The following is a 23,899-nucleotide window of genomic DNA, read 5'->3' as shown; positions in this document are numbered from 1 at the left end:
TCAATGGTTTGAATTTCTTTAAAATTGTGGCAGCAAACATATACTGGTTGAATATTCAATTTAATTTAGTTTAAATTATTTTAATAGATTATAGTAAATTTAGGCCTTAAATGTAGGTTGTCAGTTTCAATTTTAATTTTCAATAGGTTGATTTTTAAAAAGAAAAAATGTATTGAATTTAAATTTAAAAAAAATCTTTCACTGATTTTTATCCACCGTAGATAACTCGCATGTGGATTAGGAGTGCTCTCTTCCCTTAGTAGAAGGGTAAGGGTGTTGAATTGTTAATGAAGAGCTTTTCTCCTGAGCATTTTAGTTAAGTTGGTGTTAACAAAATGTGGCGCTTTAAACAGTTCAAATAAAGATTACTAGCCTTCTTAAATAATCATACATCACTTCCTTGGTATCTCTGAGGTCTTAAACATATTAGTTCTCCAGTCATCTATTGTCTTCCAGAGTGGACATAACTTTTGAAGGATAAAAACCTGGATCCCCCCACACTAAGTTCCTCCACACTTGGATCCTGCCATGATGAGCCTGCCTGCCCACACCTGGTGTGCCTGGAATGGAGGGCCAGGGCTGCGAGGTGTTTCTGGGGTGGGCTCGGCTCTTGCACTGTGTCAGGGTTGAGTGTAGCTCATCGCTGAGTCTATGTCGGGGCGGGGGGCTGCAGGGTGATCTCCCACCTCTGTGCAGCCAGTGGCCTCTGCTCCCCACTGCCATCCTGGAGCCTCCACATTTATTTATTGACAAATAAAATTTGCAGAATTTTAAGATATTGCGTGCATAATTTTTATATTTTTGGTGCAGAATTCCCTCAGGAGTAATTATCCTAGTGCTTAGGAGCCCTAGTCATGGACCAGGACCCCATTGTGCTAGATGCTGTACAAACGCAGAACCAAAAGACAATTCCTCCCCTAAAGAGACAATAAATGGATACAGACCGACGGGCGTACAAGGAAAGAGGCAGGATTGGTCAGCTTGGGTAGGCAGTGGTCTCAGTACACAAGCAGCCTAACTGGTGTCAGGAATTTTGTAGGCATCACAGCAAAGGAGAGTTTAAAAAAGAGTTTGAAGGAGTACTGGGGTAGCTTTGCAGCTGTTTAGAGGGTGTACCTCCCAAGCATGAGGAAGAAGCTTGAGAGAAAGCACAAATGTGCTTGTTTGAAAATGTAACAGTTGGGCATTGGAGGCTGGCATCGTAGGTTGATCTTTGTGAACTTCTGCAACAACTTGTGGATAATGTCAATACAAATTCATGGTAATGTGCTCATATATAGTAACTTGTTAAGTTATGTAATAAAAGATGGCAAAAATATAATTTGAACCGCCAACTATTACTTTTCAAAGGGGGGAAAAGCCTACTTCTACTGTAGGCAGGTGGTGCATTATGTGAGCAGACTTGACTATAACTGTGAATGAGATTTATTCTGAGGAAGGCTATGTAGCTGATTGGCAACCCATTCTCCTGGATATATGAAATCAGATATTTTGTAGCATTTGTGTTTAGTTTAAACTCTAAACTTCCTGTTTATTTTCCCATTATTTTAACATATATATAATTGTTTGCTTTCTTTTAAAGATGTATTTTGAAAATGGACCATCATTGCCCTTGGTGAGTATAGTTCATACCTTTTATTTCCCAAATTAGATGAGATACAGTTTTGAGGGGCTTGATGTGAAAGACATGTTTCACTATTACAAGAGATTGGAGTATATAGACCAGAAGATTCTTTCCAGCCCAATGATGAGTCTGTTATAGTTTGGCATAGTAGAGTGATGCAGTTCCCATTTTACACTGTATATATGCATTTTTTTTAGACTTGGATGAACATACACATAATATTTTAGGTACTAAAAGATTTTTTCATTCTTCATGAATTGGGAAGAAAATTATTAAGGAATAAGTAGAACCCAGTCAGGACATAGGATGGACTGATGATTGGGGCCAAAACCTTGGATTTCAAAGTTACCTTTTTCAGCTGCTCCTGAAGCCTGCTTCCTGGAGCCACTTAGTCTAGGATCTGTCAATGAAGGTAGCCTGAGAGGGTCCCCTACATTTCCATCTTAGCCATTGTCAGATCTATAAAGGATGTAAAACTTATGTCTCTAGAGGAATTGCAGACATGTTCATGTTTGTTATAAGACATCAATTAATTAATGATGGCTTGAAAGGCTGATGGAATTATTTGTTTATCACTACAAACATGCTGATAATGTGTATATGGCTGGGGATATTTTTAAAACAAAAACTAACTGGATTTAATCATATTCCTTTCCTTTTACCCTTTATATGTCACTTACTTAGGCAATTACCATATTGTTCCACCCCATCCACCCTATCATCCTCAGAGGTGTGGGGGAAGAGGGAGAGGCTTTGTCTGGGGGAAAAAAACCTTTGGCTTTTCTACGGGAGTTTGAAGAGGGGCACCATTCTGCACTGGGAAGAAAAGCTTCTCCCCCTTGGGATTAGAGTAGGACCATGTTTTGGGGCCTTGCTGTGGTCAGGCTAGTCACCCCTTAGGGCTAGGAAGCAATTTTTCCCTCACTTCTGGAATGACCTGGGCATTGTGGAGATTTTCTTTTGCCTTTCTCTCAGAAGCTCAGGGACCTGGTGGGTAAGTCAGGTTGTAAAATTAAGTTTTGTTGCAACTTGGCAGGTGCCAAGTGCAGGTAATAGGGGGGCCCAGTTTCTGATAAACTGAAGTTGGAAGTGGATTAGGAGAAGGCATCTCCTAATAAAGGTGGGGAATGGGGTAGGGAGTCATAATGTCTGGAACAGCAAGGAGACAAACGCCTCTTCTCTCCCCCTTTAGTCCTTGTATGAGGAGGCAGTGGGGTCCTAGCACTGCTGTTGGCACCAGATTAATGGGATGGGGGACTGACAGCAGTCGTCCACCAGTTGGTATGGATTACAAAGGAACGATGACCTGCAATGGATGGATTACTCTTGGACAGTTCCCAGATGTGTTCCTCAATAATGTCGAGGCCTAGTTAAAACACATTCCTGGTGTCTTGTCTTTCTACAGTGTCTTGGACAGTGTCTTTTTGTAAAATACATAATACACTGGGGTTGTGATCTTAATCTGGAGCCTCTTGCACTTCTGTAATTTCAACAGTTAATAATAATTTCACCAGTACTTCTAGCAGTTGTATCTGACTTTCATGCTCACAGTACCATGTGTCACAGAAGTGGGCTACCCCAGTAGCATAAACATTTCTAAAATAAATTGGGACATTGGTTTATAGAGCTCTTCTGGCCTTCAAACAACCCCCCTATCTCTCCAAATTCATCATCAGAAGCAAGCACCCCGCAGATGAAGACACACCAGCTCAAAGCAGCACCAGGCCTTGCCAGAACAACAGATGCAAAACCTACAGACATATCTCCACTGCTAGAATGATCAGCACCCCCACAACACACCTTTCAAGATCCATGAGTTCTACACATGTGTATCACAACATGTGGTGCATCTCATCCAGTGCACTAAGTGCCCCAATAAAACTATGTGGGTGAAATCAGACAATCACTACACTCTCAAATGAATTCTCACAGGAAAATGATAAATGACAAAAAAAAAACACTGTATCACCTGTGGGGAACAGTTTTCACTAAGTGATCACTCCACATCTGACCTGTCAGTCCTCACCCTCAAAGGAAACCTGCACAATACTTTCAAAAGATGAGCCTGGGAGCTTAAATTCATAACTTTGCTAGACACTAAAAATTACGGACTCTGGATTTATGGCTTATTACAACAATCTATAATCCACTAACACTCCCCTCCTGTTCTGCGTTCTCCCACCCGCTTCCTCTCCTCACTATGACTAGAGGGGTGTTAACTGGCCACTTCAGTTTGAATGATCCCTTGAAATGTGTGTTAATTACTTATGATAAACAATCTTTTTCACTTTGTATTTAGCTGTGACTAAGGCTAAGATTTTGTCATGGTTATTTTTAGTAAAAGTCACGGACAGGTCACGGGCAATAAACAAAAATTAATGGAAGCCATGACCTGTCTGTGACTTTTGCTGCCTCGGGTTTCCCCCATCACCGTGGTGGCTGGGAGCTGTGGGGTTTCCCGTCGACCCGCAGCAGCTGGGAACTGCAGGGTAACCATATTTCCCAAAGAAAAAATGGGACACCCCACCCACTTCCCAAGGCCTGCCCCGCCCATGCGTGAAGCGGTCGCCCATTGGTGGAACCCCGAGGAGGGCCCCCTCCGGAGTCTGTCACTTATCGCTGCAACTTTGCAGGGGGCCCCCTGTCGCTTGTCGCTGCTGTCACCGGAACCCTGCCAGGGCCACACTGGCTGTCAGCTCCAGAGTCCTGCAAGCCCCTGGGGCTGAAGGAGAGAATGTCACGGACGTCTCTAAAAGTCATGGATTCCATGACTTCCATGACCTCTGTGACATAAACGTAGCGTTAGCTGTGACACTCTGAATACGTTTCCCAGAACTGAAGAAGAGCTCTGCGTAAGCTCGAAAGTTTGTCTCTCTCACTAACAGAATTTGGTCCAATAAAAGATATTATTTTACCCACCTCATGTCTCTCATAAAATTTAGCTTTTTCTTCTACAGTGTTAATTCTGAGCGCTGAACAAATTGTTCAACCCTTTATAAGCACAACTAGATTCTTGTCATGGAAAATGCTATTTCCATTGATGTTATCTTCAGAGCCTTGGAGGTTTTCAATATCTAATTACAAATCAAGCTATTATAAGGTTCACAAAACATGTAGTTTTTTCTAAACTTGATTTGTCATGTGTTATCCTAAGGCAGACCCAAATTTTCATGTGAATTTAGAAGTCAAATTAGAAACCCATTGCCTCAAGCTACATACTGCAAAAGTAGCACTCATTTGACACATAAAGGGCAATTAACAGATCTATTTATTCAGACCGTAGGCTTTTAGGAATACAAACTAATTTCCTTTCAGTAGAGTTGGCTTTGTTTACCCATTTGAAGACATTCTCTATCCAAATTGATAGATTTTGTATAGGGCAGACATATCCGGCTCAAAGCAAGTCTCTTTCACTGTCTTTCATTTTAATCCAATAAACCCTGAGCCAAAATGAGGCCGGTAGAGGATATAGAGTGGGTGCTGGTAGTGTATTGATGAATTTCAGGGGACATTTTATGAAATCCATAATACAGATTTGTACTTAGCTTGTTGAAGTCATAGAAGCCCTGAACCCCCTTGTTTCCACTCCATTAAAGAATACCTTTTTTAAATCCTTTACCAATTCAGTTTAACTGATCACTATATCCTTTCCCTAGGAAGTATCTTCACTGGACATCCGCTCCACATTTACATAACGAGTTGCAACATAATAGCCTAACTCCCGTTTCATGTTCGCCCCAACTAAGCCCCTCAGAACCCACTGTGGGGAAGGCAAACCTCCCCCCATACTTCATCTTGGGCAGTCTGGCAGTGAGGGAAAATTCCTTCCCAGCCCCTGGATAAAGGAGTGACTAGTGCAGTGCCCACAGCAGATTTTGACAAAACCCGGTATGTCACCACTTCTAGTTGCTGCTCTTCCCGGTCCAGGTAAAAGAGGGTTTTTCCTGCACTGGAATGGACCGATATAGTCCCTCCACTCTCTTCTGGTCATGTGATGTGGGGTTGGGGGGGTGGGGGAAATGGGTCACTGTCTCCATGCTGACCTGATCTGCAGCCGCAGCAGAAAGTCACTTTCTGGTGTTCTAGCCCTTAAAGGGGCACACGCCTTTTCCAACAAGTCAAACAACGGCCACCACCGCTTAATATGCTGTGAGGTCACTTTTCAAAAGAAAGTTACGGAAGATTGCTTTTCCATTAATCCAGTCAGTTGAGCTAAGAGTCTGCCAAAAGATTAAGCTGACTCTTGCCTTTGTTTTAAGGAAGTATAGCTTGTCTATGTTGTGTGCATTAACCCACTAGGTAGGGTCTAAATTCTAGTGTGCACCAGTAGGTCGTGCACTAACTGGCTGTGTGGACCCTGCTGGCTCGTACTAAATGCTTACACTAGGGAGCTTAGTGTGTGCCAGCAGAGTCCACATGGCTGGTTAGTGTGAAACATGCTGATGCACACGAGAATTTACACCCAAGCCTGGTGCGCACTAACCCACTGTGTAGACAAGCTCTTTGAATTATTTCTTTGTAGCTTGCCACTTTAGAGTTCCACCTTAAGTTTCTCTATCATACAACCTATGTTATACTCCATTTATTTAGCTTATTTCCCCTTTACACATTAATATAGTTCCTGCATCTTTAACTGATTAGATAACAGACTTGGAAGGTTTTAACGTCTACTTGGGGAAACAGTAATAAACAAAACCCACATATGCACACTTAATGGAAGGTTGGAGAACTCGGGTGTCTCTGAATTCTATTCTGTGGCCTACTGCAGTGCCTGTTTGCCTAAAATCAAACCGTCCTTTGCATTCCTTATTAGTAATAAACTTCATTTAGCATTTGACCAAATAGTTATCCAGACCCAAACTCAAACCTGGCCCATGTTCCCTATAAGATGCAGCCAGCTTTCACCAATGATGGTTTAGGTCAGGAACACTTCAGGAAATGTGCTGCAGCAGAATCCTCCTTTGCTTCTTTGGAGACTACAGAAATGGTTATCTTTTGAATTGTAAAGAGAAGGTTTTTTTTCTTGGTGTTGATCTGTTTTAAAAGACAGTCTTTATTAATTGAGTCATTTCAAGTTTCAGCACCTCATAAGCTTGATTTATTTGTCGCTTTGAATTAAATATTCTTTCAGGCTTAAGAGCTTTTCATTTTGTCTCTTTGTTTGAGGTTAGGATTCTCTATTTAATCCTTTCTTTCAATATGTTAAAGATTGTGATTCCAAAATCCTGACCCTTTTAAGCAACTTTAGTCTTGTTCAAAATACGTGCAACTATAGTTATAAGATTGTAAATGTAGTGTCCCTTCATTCCAGTTGGTAATGGCTTGATATGGTTTCCAGTGTACCCATCTCAATAGTGTGATTATCTTTTATTAGTTAGTTTAAATGTTTAAGAAATATTATAATAGTAAAACGTCATATTGGAGATTGCCATAGTTAAGGCTTGGAAGTTTCTCTACAAAATCCTGATAGTCATCCATATGTTAATTTGTCAAAAATATTCCTTTCAAATTAGGCCCTTTCTATGCCTGATTTCAGACTGAGGATTTTTGTTGAAATTGAGAGAGCGTGGGGAGGACTTGTGGAAGTTCTTTAAAATACTATTTTGGAGTCCAAAAGCAAACAGCTGCATCTCTCGTCCATCTGTATTAAATACTTTTTTTTAAAGTAATGTGTTAATGAAAAATTTCATAGACAGTTTATGGTACTAGAGAGATATACAGGAAGCTACTATTTTTGTTTACAGATTTATGTTAAAATTATTTTACAGTAAATGAGTACATTAAAAATTAGACTAAATCAATTAAAGAAAGATTATTAAAATGTATTTGTTTTCATTCAGTTTTTCATGTACTTATTTTTTTTGTTGCCAGGGTGAACAACTGCGTTGGATTCTCCAATTACAAATTTTTCCTTCTTTTCTTGGCTTATTCTCTACTGTACTGCATTTTCATTGCTGCAACAGATTTACAGTATTTTATTAAATTCTGGACAGTAAGTACTTATCTTTAACCCATATTCTTATTTGAAAAGTGTGGTTCTGTAAATGTAAATGCTCTCAGATCTGTATGTTCAGAGCTATATATTTAGCAAGTGTATATATATATCTCCTTTTGAGTTGTAAAATATCAATATTTATAGTCACATTAACTCATTTGTTTAGTTTTTAATTTGTAGTCTGTGTTCATATAAAGCATGAACTTTCCTTCCACAGGCTACAGTCTTCTCTTAAAAACTGAAAGTTTTCCTGAGTGGTGGTGATATGTCAAACATTGTGATGTGGAAGAAAGTGAAATGAATAGATTTTAGTTACTGTGTGTCTTTACACTTCTAAGATGGTGACAATAAAATTGTTCAATGTATGAAAAGCAGAAAAGAGAGACTATGGAAAAGAGGCTATAAGAAATATATAACTCTGTTACGTTTGGTCACTAAGTTACAAATTTAAGCTGGCCTCAGCAGTTGACTCTGATTTTGTGTTCATATATGTGCCGTATCATAAGCACAAACAAAGGGCATGTCGGCACAGCAACTAAACACCTGTGGCTGGCCAGGGCCAGCCAACTCGGGCTTGCAGGACTCAGGCTGCGGGGCTGTTTCATTGTAGTGTAGACTTCTGGACTTGGGCTGGAACCCAACCTCGGGGACCTTCCCACCTCGCAGGGTCCTGGGTCCTGGAGCCTGGGCTCCAGCCCGAGCCAAGATGTCTACACAGCAATGAAACAGGCCCGCAACATGAGCCCTGCGAGTCTGAGTAGATGGGCATTGGCCAGCCACGGTTGTCTAGTTCCTGTGTAAACATACCCTAAGAGTCCTCAGCTGCAAAACTGAATATGCTTTTGGATGTCAGGTAGTTTGACTTGCTTCCGAACAGGTTGGTGGGTATATGTTCAGTGGTAACAGAACACCTCTAGTATATTTCAAGTATAAGACCCGTCATCCCATCAGCTGTGCACACATAACTTTCATTTAAGTTCATGGGACATACAAATCAACATGTTTTAATGGTTACCAATCAATGAGAATCAACCCCACCTTAGGAAGGTAACTAAAGTAATGCAAAACAAGATTAAACTCAAGGTTTCTGGCTTGTTGATTTTAATCATAATTAAAATTGGTGAAATAAATCACTTTGATTTAAATCAGTCCACTAGGCGTGCATATGAAAATGTCCTGCTTACTGTCGTCTGAATGTACAGCAAAGAATATGCCCTTAGATTTGTAACAGTGCTGTTTTCTTTGTGAACTATAGGTCAGTCATTCTGACAGGGTTAGTTTCACAAGTTGGTTATTTTAAATATAAAAGGCTCTACTCTAAAAGCCACTTCAGTGTGTAATTGAGATTCAAATGAGTTTAAAGGACTTCTGTTGTCAATATTTACAGTAACTCCTCACTTAACGTCCTCCCGGTTAACGTTGTTACGTTGCTCTATTAGAGAACATGCTCGTTTAAAGTTGCACAGTATTCCCTTATAAATGTTGTTTGGCTGCCTGCTTTGTCCTCTCCTTGCAGGATTCTCTGGAAGAGCAGCCCGTCCTCGTGGGGGCTTGGAACTAGGGTGGGCCGACAGCCCCCCATCAGCTCCCCTCCACCCCAGGGCAGCACCTTCCACCCACCAGCAGCGGATCAGCGCCTCCCTCCTCATGCCTCCTGCCCACTGCAATCCACTGTTTTGCGGCATTCAGGAGGCTGAGGGGGACAGGAGGAACGAGGATGCGGCGTGCTGGGGGGAGGGCCTGGAGCGGGGGCGGGAAGAGGCAGGGCAGGAGTGGGGCCTTGGGGAGAAAGGGTGGAGTGGGGGCAGGCCTGGGGCAGAGCCGGGGGTTGAGCACCGTCCTGCAAAGTCGGCGCCTGCGCTTGTACCTGAGTCACAACGGGGAAAGCTGCCGCTGCTGAAGGTGCTTCCTAGCCTAACATGGCACCTTCAGCCTCCTTGCCCATCTCATTGTCTGCAGTAGGCTGTGTATGTGTGGGGTAAGGCGGGGCACCTCCCAACTACTATATGTTTGTAATCACACTCCACATGCACGCTACCCCCCAGTGATTCACCATCGTTTTATGGCCCAGCCGCTGCCCTCCTCCCTGCTCGGGAATAGAGCACTACACCAAGCGCTTGCGGAGGCTTCGCCCGAGGCCACCAGCTGCCTCCAGAGCAGCTGCGGGGGTGCACAGTGGCAGCCCCACCTTGATGTCTTGTGCCTGAATACACAACGTCCATCTGCTCATCGCCCCTTCGCGGGAGTGGGATAAGAACACAGGGCAGCAGCCCACCCAAAGCAAGCTCATAGCGTTCCAGTGTTTGCTTCGCTCTAGCAAGTGGGGAGAAGTGGTGTAGGGATGCACAGAACCTGGCCCTGATCTCATGAAAGTCTGCGAAATCCACGGGAGTTTTGCCATACGCTTCAGTGCCAGCTGCATCTCTCTGCCCCTGCATGCACACAGCAGGGAGTGGCACAGCCCTGCAGCAAATGTTATTTTCCTCCTCTTACAACAGTGACAACTACATTGGCTGCAGTGCTGCCCCAGTGTTGACTGCATGGTTACTATGGGAGGTACAGCAGGGCCGGTTTGTCCAGGGCACCCTGGAAGATGGGTCTTTGGTCCTCCAGCAGGGCTCCTGTGAAAGTAAGAACCTGCAGGTGTAACTGATTCCATAACTAGTTCTAGCCTAAACCTACAGGGCTTCCAGTAAGGGAGGATGGAGAATGACATGGGTTTTCCAAATTCTTTCCCTTTCAGTAATTGATTGATGCTGCATGACCCCAATCACTCCAGGCTGAAGGGAGTGAAGAGTAGCACGTGCATGTGCTGTCCGGAGGAGTATCATGCAGCATCATGAGTCAAAAACATCCAGCAAGTGATAGTGGAGTGCCTAGCAGTAGGAAAACCATTAGATAGGGTACTAAATTAGACATTTTAAGGTCTTTTGATGCAGGTGAGCATGCGGTAGGCATTGGCATCGCTCTAGGTCTTACTCCGACCACTGAGAACAATTCGGAGTAATGCCGACAAGATCAGGGATAGTGCTCGGTGTGTAATACCACGTAGTGCTGCTACAATAAGTCGATCAAGAAGTTGTTTGCCAGAAAACATGGAGCGTCTTCTCTCAGTGTGGATAGAGGACCAAAACCAATGGAACATACCTCTAAATTTGTTACTGATACAAGCTAAGGCAAAAAGTTCGTATGACAATTTGAAGAGAGACCAAGGTAAAGGATCACAGACAGAGACATTCACGGCAAGTCGGGGATGGTTTGATCGGTTCAAGAGGCGCTTCCACCTGCATAACATCAAGATGTCTGGTGAGGTGGCTAGTGCCGATACTGCAGCAGCTAAAAAATTCCCAGAATATCTCAAGAAAATAATTGAGGAAGGCGGCAATTCCCCTAAGCACGTCTTCAGCGTCGATGAAACGGGCCTCTACTGAAAGAGGATGCCTGAGCGGACTTACATTCCAAGAGGAGAAGACAGCGCCCGGATTTAAAGCAACTAAAGGCCAGCTAACCTTGCTTCTAGGAGGTAATGCTGCTGGAGACATGAAGATGAAACCACTGACAGTGTACCAATCTGAAAAAACATGAGCTCTCAAGGGATTTTCAAAGGAACACCTTCTGGTCATTTGGAGATCCAATAAGAAGGCATGGATAACGAGCTATTTTTTCAGAATGGCTGACTCTCCATGCTGTCCCTGCATGGAAGGAATACTGTGCCAAGGAAAATCTTGATTTCAAGATTTTATTGTTTATTGATAATGCACTGGCTCATTCAATCAACCTGGACGACCTGTGCGAAAACTTCCACATTGTCTTTCTGACACCTAATACCACATCACTCATCCAACCCATGGACCAAGGATCCATCGCTGCATTTAAGGCATTTTACTTATGCTGTACTTTCAACCAGCTCATCAGAGGCACCAATGGGGAAGGCAAACCTACAATTCGGCAATTTTGGCATGACTACAACATCCTCAAGTGCATGAATACCATCGGTGAGTCTTGGGCTGAAGTTACTCAGGCATGCATAAATGGTGTGGGGGGGAAGTTGTGGCCTGAATGTGTCAATGACTTAAAAGGATTTTAAAATGTTGTCCCCGCTATGAAGAAAGATATCCTCGGCTTGGCCAAGAAAATGGGTTTTGGTGAGGTGGAAGAAGTCGATGTTACACAACTTCTGCAATCACACGGAGAAGAGCTAACCAATGAAGATCTGATGCAACTAGAGGTGATGAGAGCAAAGAAAGAAGAGGGCCAAGAAGTAAAAGAAGAACCAACCCATTGGAATTTGACTGCCAAATGTCTTTTTGAAGCTTTCCAAATGATTGAAGCTGGCTTGAAAATCCTCAGTGATGATGATCCTGACAGGGAATGCAGCTCCAGAGTGATTAGGGCAGTTGGTCACGTAATGACTTGCTATAAAGAAATTTACCAAGGGAAAAAAAAAGAAAACAAAACAACAATCTCTAGATGTGTTTTTTCGAGTTGGGAAAGTTCAGCAAGAGGAGCAGCCAGATGATCCACCTTCTGACTCCACCACCTCAACCAAGCTTCACAATCATCGTTGCTGTGTACAGTATTAAATTGTTTGTTTAAAATTGTTTAAAACTTATACTGTGTATGTATATAATGCCTTTTGTCTGGCGAAAAAAACTTCCTTGGAACCTAACCCCCCCCCCCCCCCATTTACATTAATCCTGATGGGGAAATTGGATTTGCTTATCATCATTTTGCTTAAAGTTGCATTTTTCAGGAACATAACTACAGCGTTAAGTGAGGAGTTGCTGTATATTCTCTCTTAAAAAGGCCAAATTCTGCTCTAATTCATGCCCCTTGAAAGAACATGGGGGGTGGAATGTGGCCCTTTCTCTCTAAAGGGACTATATTACTTTCCTGAGAGATGCGGTTGCATAGGGGTCTGTGAGTTAGTGTTGAATCTTGGTTGAGTGGATATTATTAATATGGCTAAAGGAGTAGTTATTTTTCCTGCCTTAACATTTTGGTTTTCTTTCCTTCTTTATAGAATGGCCTTCCTGATACTCAAGCCAAGTTCCATATCATGTTTTTATTCTTTGCTGCAGCCATGTTTTCAGTCAGTTTATCCTCTCTTTTTGGTTATCATTGTTGGCTAGTCAGCAAGAATAAATCTACATTAGGTAAGTAATGTCATAGTCTACCTTGCCATCAATGAGTATTATTACCTTTGTGATTATTCCAGTCATATCAAGCTGTTGATATCACATAATAAATCACACAGAAAAGGTGGATTTTAAAGGACTCTGCTTTCTTAGTAATAAATGAGTGCAGAGATACTCAGGATGATGGTACCACAGTGTAAAGCCCTAACTATATTAAAAGTATAATCAGTTACAGCGTGGTTAAAACTGGTAGCCTGGATGAGGCCTAACTGTGTCTCCATTACCTGGTAACAGATTTGGCCACGTCCATGTTTGGCAACATCCATAACTGCATCAGGGTCCCTGACTCCATAATAGTTGTAGGATACATGGGTCCTAAAAGATGTGTCTATGCTACATCTACACTACGAGCTAGGAGTGTGGTTCCTCTGCTTGTGTACATATACCTGCACTAGCTCTCATCATAACTTGTAGTGTAGACATAGCCTATGTGTTTCTCACCTTCACTCTCTGTTGTTAGTTCGTTATTTCAGTCAGTGATATGGTAGCAACAAGTTTCTAGATCTCTAAACACTCTTCCTCTTGATGCACGCTGAGTTTGAGGCAGGGGAGTGGAAGAATTAGATCTGGGGGGTTTTCTCCTGCTAATGCAGATATTAACAGTTGTAGGGGAATCTGTGCATGCTTCAAGCCCATTCCTTCGAGTGTTTCTCTTTCACAGTATCCCAGGAAATCTAACGTCCATTTAGAAATTAATCACAAGCGCAGGAAAGTGATTCAAATTCAAATTGGTAATAATGAGAGAAGAAATATGAGTCAGATTATTTAAAAGCCATTAATAAAATAAGTAGAATACTTATTTTTAATACCATAAACTGCACCCATGAAGATTTGTGAGTTCATAAACAAGCATATGCTATTTTAGTGTAAGGGAACTGGCATATAAAGCTACAAAAATTTAAATCTCTGCAGTGTCCCAGGCGGGCCTTGTGTACTGGCAGTAAACTTTATACAAGGAAATGATTGGCTTATTCCGTAAGGCCAATAAGGGAAAGACCAAGCTATAGGAGTTACATGGTGGAAGGAGAACTCCTGTGAATGTGCTCTCTGGATCAGACACACTGCAGCTCCTTGTGCTAGACTTAACTGTCTCTTCTCTTTCTATTGTCGCTGCAGTAATTTCCCTACAGAACCCTAAAAGGGTAGAATGAAGATCTCAGGCCCTTATAAAAAGTCTGAGGAGTAAAAGGGGACTTCTCACATCCGTCCTGGTGTGTGAGGGAAACCCGAATGTCAAAGTGGGTGGCTCCTTTCCTTTTTCTCCCTTTGTAGTTGTTTGATTTGAGAATGGGTTGAAAAATTTCCTCAGTGAGGCCTCTCTTTTACCTTGCTGGACTCTGCTATGGGGCAGTTACAGGGGGAAACCTCTTTACACCACACAACTCCCTGGCTCACTGAATCTGTCAGACAAGGGAAAACTCCTGCTTCCTCCCCAGCAGTAGGGCGGCTTCTCTAGATGTCAAGTATCAGAAGGGTAGCCGTGTTAGTCTGGATCTGTAAAAGCGGCCAAGAGTCCTCTGGCACCTTATAGACTAACAGACGTATTGGAGCATAAGCTTTCGTGGGTGAATATCTACTTCGTCAGATGCATGTGACGAAGTGGGTTTTCGCCCATGAAAGCTTATGCTCCAGTACATCTGTTAGTCTATAAGGTGCCACAGGACTGTTGGCCGCTTCTCTAGATATGGCAATTGGGCACTAATACCAGTGTCTTCATCTTTCAAAAGGAAGTAATTTTTGGAGGCTGCACAATACCTGAACTGGCATTATGCAACCCCCACCAAAAGGAAATATTGCATAGCCGAAAGCCAATAAGCCTGTTGTTACCAGCATAATTATCTAAATAATCAGTGGGTGTTAATTAAAAATGTATTTAGGCAGGAAATATGACAAACCTGTCTCATTTTCTAGAGGCATTCAGAGCACCTATATTTCGTCATGGAACAGACAAGAATGGTTTTAGCTTGGGCTTCAGCAAAAATCTAAGACAGGTGTTTGGTGATGAGAAGAAATACTGGCTGCTCCCTGTATTTACAAGGTATGCTTGGAAGAAAAATACGGTCTTTTAATACATGAGATACGGATATCAGAAAGTAGTCAGCAACACTTTTTTTTACACCAAATCATGTGAAATAAAGCAGGTGCTTTGAAATTAGGAATTGTAAAATAAATATTTGAAGTATTGTTTTATTTTGCTTGTATAAGTGCTACACTGATTCTAAACTTCTTTTTCTCTGTAGTCTAGGAGATGGTTGCTCCTTCCCAACTTGTCTTGTTAACCAAGATCCTGAACAAGTTTCCACGCCTGTTGGACTTAATTCAACAACCAAAAAGTATGTCTGTTTATGTCTGCCTTAAGTTTGTCATTTACCTGTCATACTGTGAATTTCTCCACTTTTTATTTGCTTATTATTTTTAGGCAGCTGTCACTAATGCAGTCATATATATATGCATTTTAAAAGTATCCTACTAAGAAACAGAATTTAAGGCATCTATGTAAAGTTCTTTTAATTCAGCTGATTTCTCAGTTTCATACCTTCATCATTTTAAACCTAGCAAAGCAATCTCCCTAACATGCCATATGAATAATACTGCTGAATGTGGGAGCAATACATTCTATTTTCTTTTTATCAGCTGTGTTGCTCGTCTCAGTTTAGCTGTTTCCCAACCCCTGAATTTTGACAGTCTATCTAGCCACAACAAATCGTACTTTGCATAGCTACTAAAACAGGTAATTGGTGAGCCTGTTTGAGATATTCCCAAATTAAGTTCCAAGTTTTTCAGTATAGGAGCTGTTTCTTTTTGTATACTGTGCTGCATCTTGCAAAGGGGGTCCCAATCTTCAGTGGTGCTTTTGGGGCAATGTGCAATACAAACGATAACATTCCAAAAAATATCAGTGTGTTTTACTTCTGTATTACCCTTAGCCTTTACCAATGTGGGATTCCACAATGGTCAGTCTCCGTGTCAGATTCATTCATATTTAGATGCCACTATCAATCCTAGTGATAGTACGTTTCACAGCTGCAGTCGTTCAGAACCGGTATAAATGCAGGTATATGCCTCTTAACCTAGGTAGGTATGGCTACATAATAGTAGCTCATGTCTAACATTGTGTGGCACAATTTTTAGCAATTTCTTGTGGAACTGAAAGTGTGCCTTATACTTTTTGTTAATGTTGGCAGAGATCAGTAGAAGGTGATCCAGCTGCATTCAGTCAGTAATTCTAACATAAATGATCCATCCAAATCGAACTGTATTTCTTTACCAATACACCATTATCGTCTTACAACCTGACCTACTATTTTGTAAGTTGTCTTCAACTTTGGAAAAATGGAAAAAACTTTCCTAAATATGTAGCAATAATATATAAAATCACTATTAATGTTGTTTTACTAATTGCTGTAGCACTCCTGGCCATGGCTATTAGACACTTTAATTACAAGATTCAATCACAAAGCAATAACAGAAGAGATTATAAAGATTAGAAATTTGTTTAGAAACCAAATATATCTGAATTTGGCTCATCATCTTTATTAATTACTTTGCCTAAAAATGGGAGGCTTGAGAGAGCTAGATATTTGGTGAGGCTGTTAATGTTCAAACATGAGTTCTTGAGCAGGGGCTTGCCCACAGCTTGTTTAAGTGTGTCTGGCAGCTTGGCTTTCCAAAGGCTAATTTTAGTCAGTATAAATCCTGTCTGTTCACTGACTTCAGTAAGGATACAGAATCATTGAAATGTAGGGCTGGAAGAGACTTTGAGAGGTCATCTAGTCCATCCTCCCCACACTGAGACTGGACCAAGTATATCTAGAGTGTCCCTGATAGGTGTTGTCGAACTTGGTCACAGAAACCTCCAGTGATGGGGATTCCACAACCTCCTTTGGAAGCCTGTGCCAGTATTTAATTACCCTTATAATTAGAAAGTTTTTCGTAATATCTACTCTCTCCTGTTAATACACCCCCCAGAATATTAGCCTTTTTTGAACTTCATCACATTGTTGGCTTATACTCAATTTGTGATCAGCTATTACTGTCAGATCCTTTTCAGTGGTACTATTCCCCCTTTTCTAGTTGTGCATTTGATTTTTCTTCCTAAGTGTAGTACTTTGCACTTGTCTTTATTGAATTTCATCTTATTTCAGACTAATTCTCCAATTTGTCACAGTAATCTGGTCATCTAAAGTGTTTGTAAACCCTCTGAGCATGGTGTCATCCGCAGATTTTATAAACATACTCTCCACTCTGTTATCCAAGTCATTAATGAAAATATCGAATAGTACCAGACCTAAGGCAGACCCCATTAGATACATCCTTCCAGTTTGACAGTGAACCATTGATAGCTACTCTTTGACTATGGTTTTTCAACCAGTTGTGCAGCCACCTTAGAGTAACTTCATCTTATCATCATATTTCCCTCGTTTGCTTATGAAAATGTCAGGTGTGACTGTGTCAAAGGCCTTACTATAATCAAGATAGATCATAACTACTACTTTCCCCCCATCCACTAGGCCAATAACCCTGTCAAAGAAGACGGTTGGGTTGGTTTGGTATGATTTGTTCATGACAAATCCATGTTGGCTATTACTTATCACCTGATTATCCTCTACAAATTGAGTGTTTAATAATACGTTCCAGTATCTTTCCAGAAATTGAAATTATGCTGACTGGTATATAATTTGCCAAGACCCTCTTTTTAAAGATAGATACTATGTTTGGCCTTCTCCAGTCCTCTGGGACCTCACTTTTCCTCCATGAGTTCTCTAAGATAATCGCTAGTGGTTCTGAGATTGCTGTAGCTAGTTCCTTAAGTAACATAAGTGAATTTTGTCAGGCCTTGCCAATTTGAATACATTTAAGCTATCTAAATATCCTTGTTCTTTCCCTGTTCTGGCTTGTGTTCCTTCCCTCTTGTTCTTAATACTAATTATATTTAAGCAGCTGGTCACAATTAACCTCATCAGTGAAGACTGAAGCAAAATAGGCATTAAACACATCAGTAATCTTGGTGTTGCCTGTTGTTAGCTCTCCTTCCCCGTCAAGTAGTTGATCTACATTTTCCTTTGTCTCTCTCTTGCTCCTAACGTATGTATAAAACCTCTTTGTGTTGGCTTTTATGTCCCTTGCGAGGTGTACCTCATTTTGTGCCTTCTCTTACATGCTTGTGCTGCCCTTTTGTACTCCTCTTTAGCAATTTGTCTATGCTTCCACTTTTTCTAGGATTCTTTTTTGATTTTTCAGGTCATTAAAGAGCTCCTGGTAGAGCTGTATTGGTTTCTTGCTATTCTTCCTTCTCTCCTTTCCACCGAGATAGTTTACTGCTATGTCTTTAATATTGCCTGAACTCATGTTTCCATTAGATTTTCTTCCCCTGGAACCTTACATCTACCAGTTCTCTGAGTTTGTTAAAGTCCGCTTGATTGAAATTCATGTCCTTATTTTGCTGCTCTCACTCTTTCCTTCTCTTAGATTCATGAAATTTATCATTCACAATCAAGTTGCCTTTCACCTTCAGATTCACAGCCAATTCCTCTCTTTGTCCAAATCAAATCTAAAACTGATGCTACCCGGTCACCTTCTGAAACAGGAAGTTGTCCCCAGTGCATTCTAAGAACTTATTTGGACATTTTTTGTTCCGCTGTATTACTTTTTCAACAGATGACTGGGTAGTTAAAGTCCCCCATTTTTACCAGGTCTTGTGTTTTGGGTATTTGTTACTTGTTCTGGAAATGCCTCATCCATCACCGTCTCCTGATTTGGTGGTCTTTCGTAGACCCCTACCACGATATTGCCCCGTTTTTTCCCCCTTTTATCTTCACCAAGAGACTGCACCAAGTGCTGCTAGAGCTAGCCCTTCAAAACAGCAATGTGGCCGCAGCAGGTTGGGTGGCAGCTCGGGCTAGCTCCCCAACTGTGGTCCCGCCTTAGCCCCTGGATACGTATTTGGCACTAGCCCAAGTGGCTGCCTGTGCCGTCATGGTCCCACTGCTAGTTCTGGGACTAGTTCAGGCAGAGCTAGCTTGCGTACACATACCCAAGTTGGGAATTACCTCCCAGTGAGTGTGTAGACATACTCTATGAGGTCGGGGGATAGAGGACATAGAAATGCTAGTAGCACGTGTGCTGTTAAATTGGGGCTGCTGGTATACGGAGCATCGGTTACGTTTAGCTGAAGCTGACGTGTGGCATTTTTTTCAGCTATAAATGAAATGTGATCGTTCTTTTGAACTCTCTATCTTTAGGTGGGTTTGGATTAGTAAAAACATGTTAACCAGTCCCTAACAAATACCAAAGAGCAAAGTTAAAATGTAAGTTAAATGTTTCTCTGTTCTGTTTTAAACCATTACATTTTAGACTGTACCCTGTCTCTGTGACAGAACTAAAATTTAGCATGTATTAGAGTGAAGGTTTTTATTAGAATCAAAGATTCAGCAAAAAATGACCAAGGTAAGCTGTTTCTAAGACCTTTACATGAGCAGTTGTTTAAAGTGTGTAATGGTATTGGTATTAACTAAAAGTTAATCTTTACTTTTTTTATTTTCTTTTAATTACATATTAGCGAGAATCACATTTTTCCTCCAAAGACGTTACGAGATTCCCAGAGCCACCTTCTTACTGATACTCAGTCTTGGATGGAAAGTAGTGCAAATACTGAAAAGGGCAAAGTTGGTAAGAGATTAATTTGTTACACCCATTGAATTTTAATGTAAATTCTTGTTGGAAAGATGTAATCTGAAAATTGCCAAAGACTTCTCTTTGTGAGACAAAATTAATTTGATGTAGATATAAGGTGGGAAACAATTCCTATTGTTACAAAGTGTAATATTTAGGGTGCATGTTTGTAAAATGTCCCTTGCATGTTTTAAGCCCTCTTATACTTCTAACTATTAATGAGCCTGATGATGAAAGATATTGAATACCTGCAGCTCTCACAAAGGATAATACTAATTGCAGATGTTCACTGGCTCGCAAGATCAATCCCAATATTTTTTAATCAGAGAGGTAATCATTATATCTAATCGCTTGTTCCAAAATGTGATGGCACCTTCATGACTATTGCAACTAGTGGATGTTGTATAATTATACATGTTTAAGTATTTACACAAAATAGACCATGAAACAAAACTAGGAGAAGATTGGCAACCAAATATAATGCTGTTTTGATTAATATCTTTTAAAAATAATATACAGTACTTTATTTACAACATTATTTTTTCCAGTCCCCAAAGGTATGAGCAATCCTGGACTAACTGTGGAAAATGAAACCTAGACACTGTTAATGGAAGCATCTAAATGTTCCAGGAAAGGTAGGCTAGTATTTTCTATGTTTTATTTACCACTCTGCTATTAAACGCCTTCCGAGGTGCTTCTGCCCAATAGAAAAGTTATTAAAAATATGCTTGGTAGTTTTGCTTCTATTCTCACTTTGTCAGCATTTTTGCTTTTTCCTCTTTAATTTTGTTCCTACCTCAGACATTGAAACAATTTCTCCTGTTTATCCTAAAACACAGATTTCTTGATTGAACAATACTTTTTCTAAATAATTAACTTAATCTTTACAGCACTCTTTAGATGTAGACATATAAGTATTATTATTGCCGTTATCTAGTAGGAAGACAGAGACATGGACTTTGTGACTTAGCCAAGGCTTAGAGCAACTCAGTGCCAAAGCTAGGATTCAGATGAAAGAATTTGTGACTCTCATCCCTGAACTCAATACACTAGATCAGTGCTACTGAGTGATAGTATTTTGGATCAAGAGAAGTAGGCAAAGACCTATAAGGTAATTTAAGTGGTACAACTTGGAATAAATTAACTTGTAGTTTTGTTCTTTCATGCCAAAAAGAAACAGAGCCAATTCCCATTAATCATTAGAAATAATGGAGACTGCAGACGTCTATATCGTATTGATAATGATGATGATAAATAGATATGATGTCTATTTTATGGAACTGCCAAATTGATGATTCCTGGGAACAAGTCGATGAAATCCTAACCTGCAAAGAAATATAAGCAAAGGGATTTGATGACGATCTGGGAATTGGTAGTGAAATATCAGACTCTTCGTTGGGTTGGTCGTAATTGAAAGCTTTTACCTTCTGAAGGCTGCTCAGTGACTTCTGTTTATTAAGTTATTTATTTTTATTTATTTAGATTTTAAATTATAAAAAGATGCCTGTGAAGGGTTCGGTCACAGAGACCCCCTTGGGGCTGTCACCTGATGTGCTGAAACTACCTCTGAGCCAGTTTTCTTTGATGGCTTGGGACTCCAGAACCCTGACTTGTTGAGCCAGATATGCTAGCCTGCTGCAACACATACCCAGGGTCTGAATCACGCCCCCAAAGCTGCAGACTTAACTGAAAACAGCTCAGCAAGTACTCCTCTCTCCAGCACCCAGACACCCAGCTCCCAATGGGATCCAAAGCCCCAAATAAATCTGTTTTACTCCGTATAAAGCTTATACAGGGTAAACTCATAAATTATCTGTCCTCTATAACACTGATAGAAAGAGATGCACAGCTGTTTGCTCCCCCAGATATTAATCACTACCCTGGGTTAATTAATAAACAAAAGTGATTTTATTAAGTATAAAAAGTAGGATTTAAGTGGTTTCAAGTAATAACCGAGAGAACAAAGTAAGTCACCAAGCAAAATAAAGCAAAAACACGCAAGTCTAAGCTTAATACATTAAGAAACTGATACAGGTAATATCTCACCCTCAGATGTTTTAATAAGCTTCTTTCACAGACTAGACTTCTTCCTAGTCTGAGCCTAATCCTTTTCCCTGGTACACTACTTGTGAGTTTCTGCTCAGGTGGTAACTCGGGGATTTCTCATGACTGGCAGCCCCCTTTTATCGCTTTGGCACAAGGCGGGAATCTTTTGTCTCTCTGGGTCCCCACCCCTCCTTCTAAATGGAAAAGCACTAGGTTTAAGATGGATTCTAGTTCAGGTGACATGATCAGATGTCACTGGAAGACCTCATTCTTCATTACCTAGTAGCTGAAAGACACTACAGAGGAAGGCTTGCAGGTAAACAAACCCATTCAAAGTTCATTGAATCTGAAGCACCCTTAATGGCTTCCACTTAACATGTTTACATCAGTAACACAAGTTTATATCTTATTCTCCTAACTCCAGACATAGAACTAATACATGCAAACATATAGGATGAACACACTCGGTAGATCATAAGCTTTGTAATGATACCTTACAAGAGACCTTTTGAATAAAGCATATGCCAGTTACATCATATTCACACTTATAAACATATTTCCATAAAACATATGGAGTGCAACATCACAATGCCTACCCAAGGCTCTGGGCACTATAACACTTTCACTAACTATCCAACATGATGAAATCACAGCAGCACTGAAATAATTATTCCAAGAGAAACTCAGACACCTACAGAAATTCATTATAGGAAGCATACCCTCAGCCCTCTCCAAAACCCTGTCAAAAAGTTGTTGAGGGATACATTCTTCAAATGACATGCAAGCGCCCTGTTTAACCCAGTCTTATCTTAGCAAAACGATAGCTGCCACAGAAAAATAGCTGCCTTACTCACCTCAGTTAGTTATGCATGTCATTGTTTGCCTGGGACCATTTACATGCTGACATTATTTAGCAAGGCAGCCTAGGAAACCCTGGAGACACTATTTTAAAATTAAAATGACTTCTCAGATCACCCGTAGAATAACCACTAATGTAACAAATCACTAGTCATAATCAGAGTTCCTGGTATTTTTATAATACCTTATGAAACGTAGTTTTTTAACTTGGCAACTTTCAAGGTTCTCATTGAAATTGTTTGACTATCATCTCATCCACCCACTCAAATGCAAAATCCCAGAATTCATGGATATTTTCCATTAAAATAAAGGAATCCATTGCTTTAATGGCTGCAGTCACAAAAAATGGAGTATAACAATGGCCATGGCAATTAGCAATACACATGCTCATATATTAAGCTTTCAAAGCTCCTATTATAAAATTAAAATTAGGAAGAAGAAATATATTTTTATTGAGTGAATAATGCATAATGAATAATTTGGAAAAACTTAACTTCTTTCCTGTTTGCATCTTATCTGTGAATAGCATATAGATTTTTTTTTTTTGTTTATATATTATTTGCCTTGTTCCAATGAATATCTATTAATAATTATTAGACTATACATTGTTTGTAAGCAGTCTGAAAGTATTCAAAATTTGAACTGTTAGTTTTGATTGGGCATAGAGCCTGCATTCTATCGTTTCTGTCCCTAATTTGATGAATAACTTGGAATCAGATTTCTGGTCTGAATACTTGTGATGTCTTGCTTTTTGTGACTATTTGCTTAAAAATCACAATGCCTGTGAGGGAGGTTTTTTTTTGTTTTGTTTTGTTTTTAAAACAAGTAAACTTACTCATACAAGTATTCATGGAAAGCTAACAGAAAAGAATCTGAACACAGCTGGTGTAAATTCAGTATTTTATTCAACTCTTTCTGAAAACTTTTTCAAGGTATTTTCCCAGGACAAATATTTCTGTTGTTTCTTAATAAACACAACTTCAGTTATGTAAGTTCTTTCATGTATGTCATATAAACTTTTCTGAGTTGGATTGTGCCTATGAAAGTTCATAGAGAAATAGTGAAAAATTACATTCACTCAGTTATATTGATAGTAACAAAGAATGAATTTCTCTCTCCAGAGCACCATTATACTGGCAGCACAATGCCACATTCCTGACACTGTGCTACCAGCTTCTTTGCCCCACTGTTAGGGATAGGAGTTCATACTACATGGTCATTTACTGGTGTGTCTACGGAGATTGACAAAAATGGTTCATTTTAGTACCACGTGTAACAGTTGTTTTTATGAGGCACATACCCGTAGGAACGGAACTTAGATTACCCATCTCTTGCACACAGTAGCTGGCGATAGAATACCCACATGATGATCACAACTTTTGGTCACTACCAGCCTAAGATGGATTGATTTGAAGGCAGCTCTATTATCAATCCAGTCTTTATAGGTTCCATTATATGTTGTTTTTTTCCTGTAAAAGATATAACAGATGTCATTAAATTGCTAAA

At 40.4% G+C, this 23,899-nt stretch overlaps 2 protein-coding genes across 4 annotated transcripts in view; one reads left to right on the top strand and one right to left on the bottom strand.

Annotated features, from left to right (window-relative positions):
* CNOT7 (CCR4-NOT transcription complex subunit 7) overlaps positions 1–23,899 on the bottom strand; it is a 111,775-nt gene that overhangs the window by 34,040 nt on the left and 53,836 nt on the right. The window contains exon 7 of one of the 2 annotated variants that reach the window (XM_037897691.2): positions 23,197–23,862. The exons of the other annotated variant lie outside the window; for it this stretch is intronic. Coding sequence (XP_037753619.1) covers positions 23,845–23,862 — 18 coding nt within the window. The 3' untranslated portion in view covers positions 23,197–23,844. Of the gene's footprint in view, positions 1–23,196; positions 23,863–23,899 lie in introns of those variants that run through there. 2 annotated transcript variants of the gene reach the window in all.
* ZDHHC2 (zinc finger DHHC-type palmitoyltransferase 2) overlaps positions 1–23,899 on the top strand; it is a 68,906-nt gene that overhangs the window by 40,051 nt on the left and 4,956 nt on the right. For both annotated transcript variants that reach the window (XM_037897688.2, XM_037897689.2), the window contains exons 6-12: positions 1,583–1,615; positions 7,496–7,616; positions 12,643–12,775; positions 14,729–14,855; positions 15,058–15,150; positions 19,377–19,486; positions 20,038–20,124. In XM_037897688.2, the coding sequence (XP_037753616.1) occupies positions 1,583–1,615; positions 7,496–7,616; positions 12,643–12,775; positions 14,729–14,855; positions 15,058–15,150; positions 19,377–19,486; positions 20,038–20,087 (667 nt within the window). In that variant the 3' untranslated portion in view covers positions 20,088–20,124. The remainder of the gene's footprint in view (positions 1–1,582; positions 1,616–7,495; positions 7,617–12,642; positions 12,776–14,728; positions 14,856–15,057; positions 15,151–19,376; positions 19,487–20,037; positions 20,125–23,899) is intronic.

Source organism: Chelonia mydas, chromosome 4, assembly GCF_015237465.2.
Source record: "Chelonia mydas isolate rCheMyd1 chromosome 4, rCheMyd1.pri.v2, whole genome shotgun sequence".
NCBI lineage: Eukaryota > Metazoa > Chordata > Testudines > Cheloniidae > Chelonia > Chelonia mydas.
Note: the sequence above shows the minus strand (reverse complement) of the source record. Positions and strands in the feature narration are given on the sequence as shown.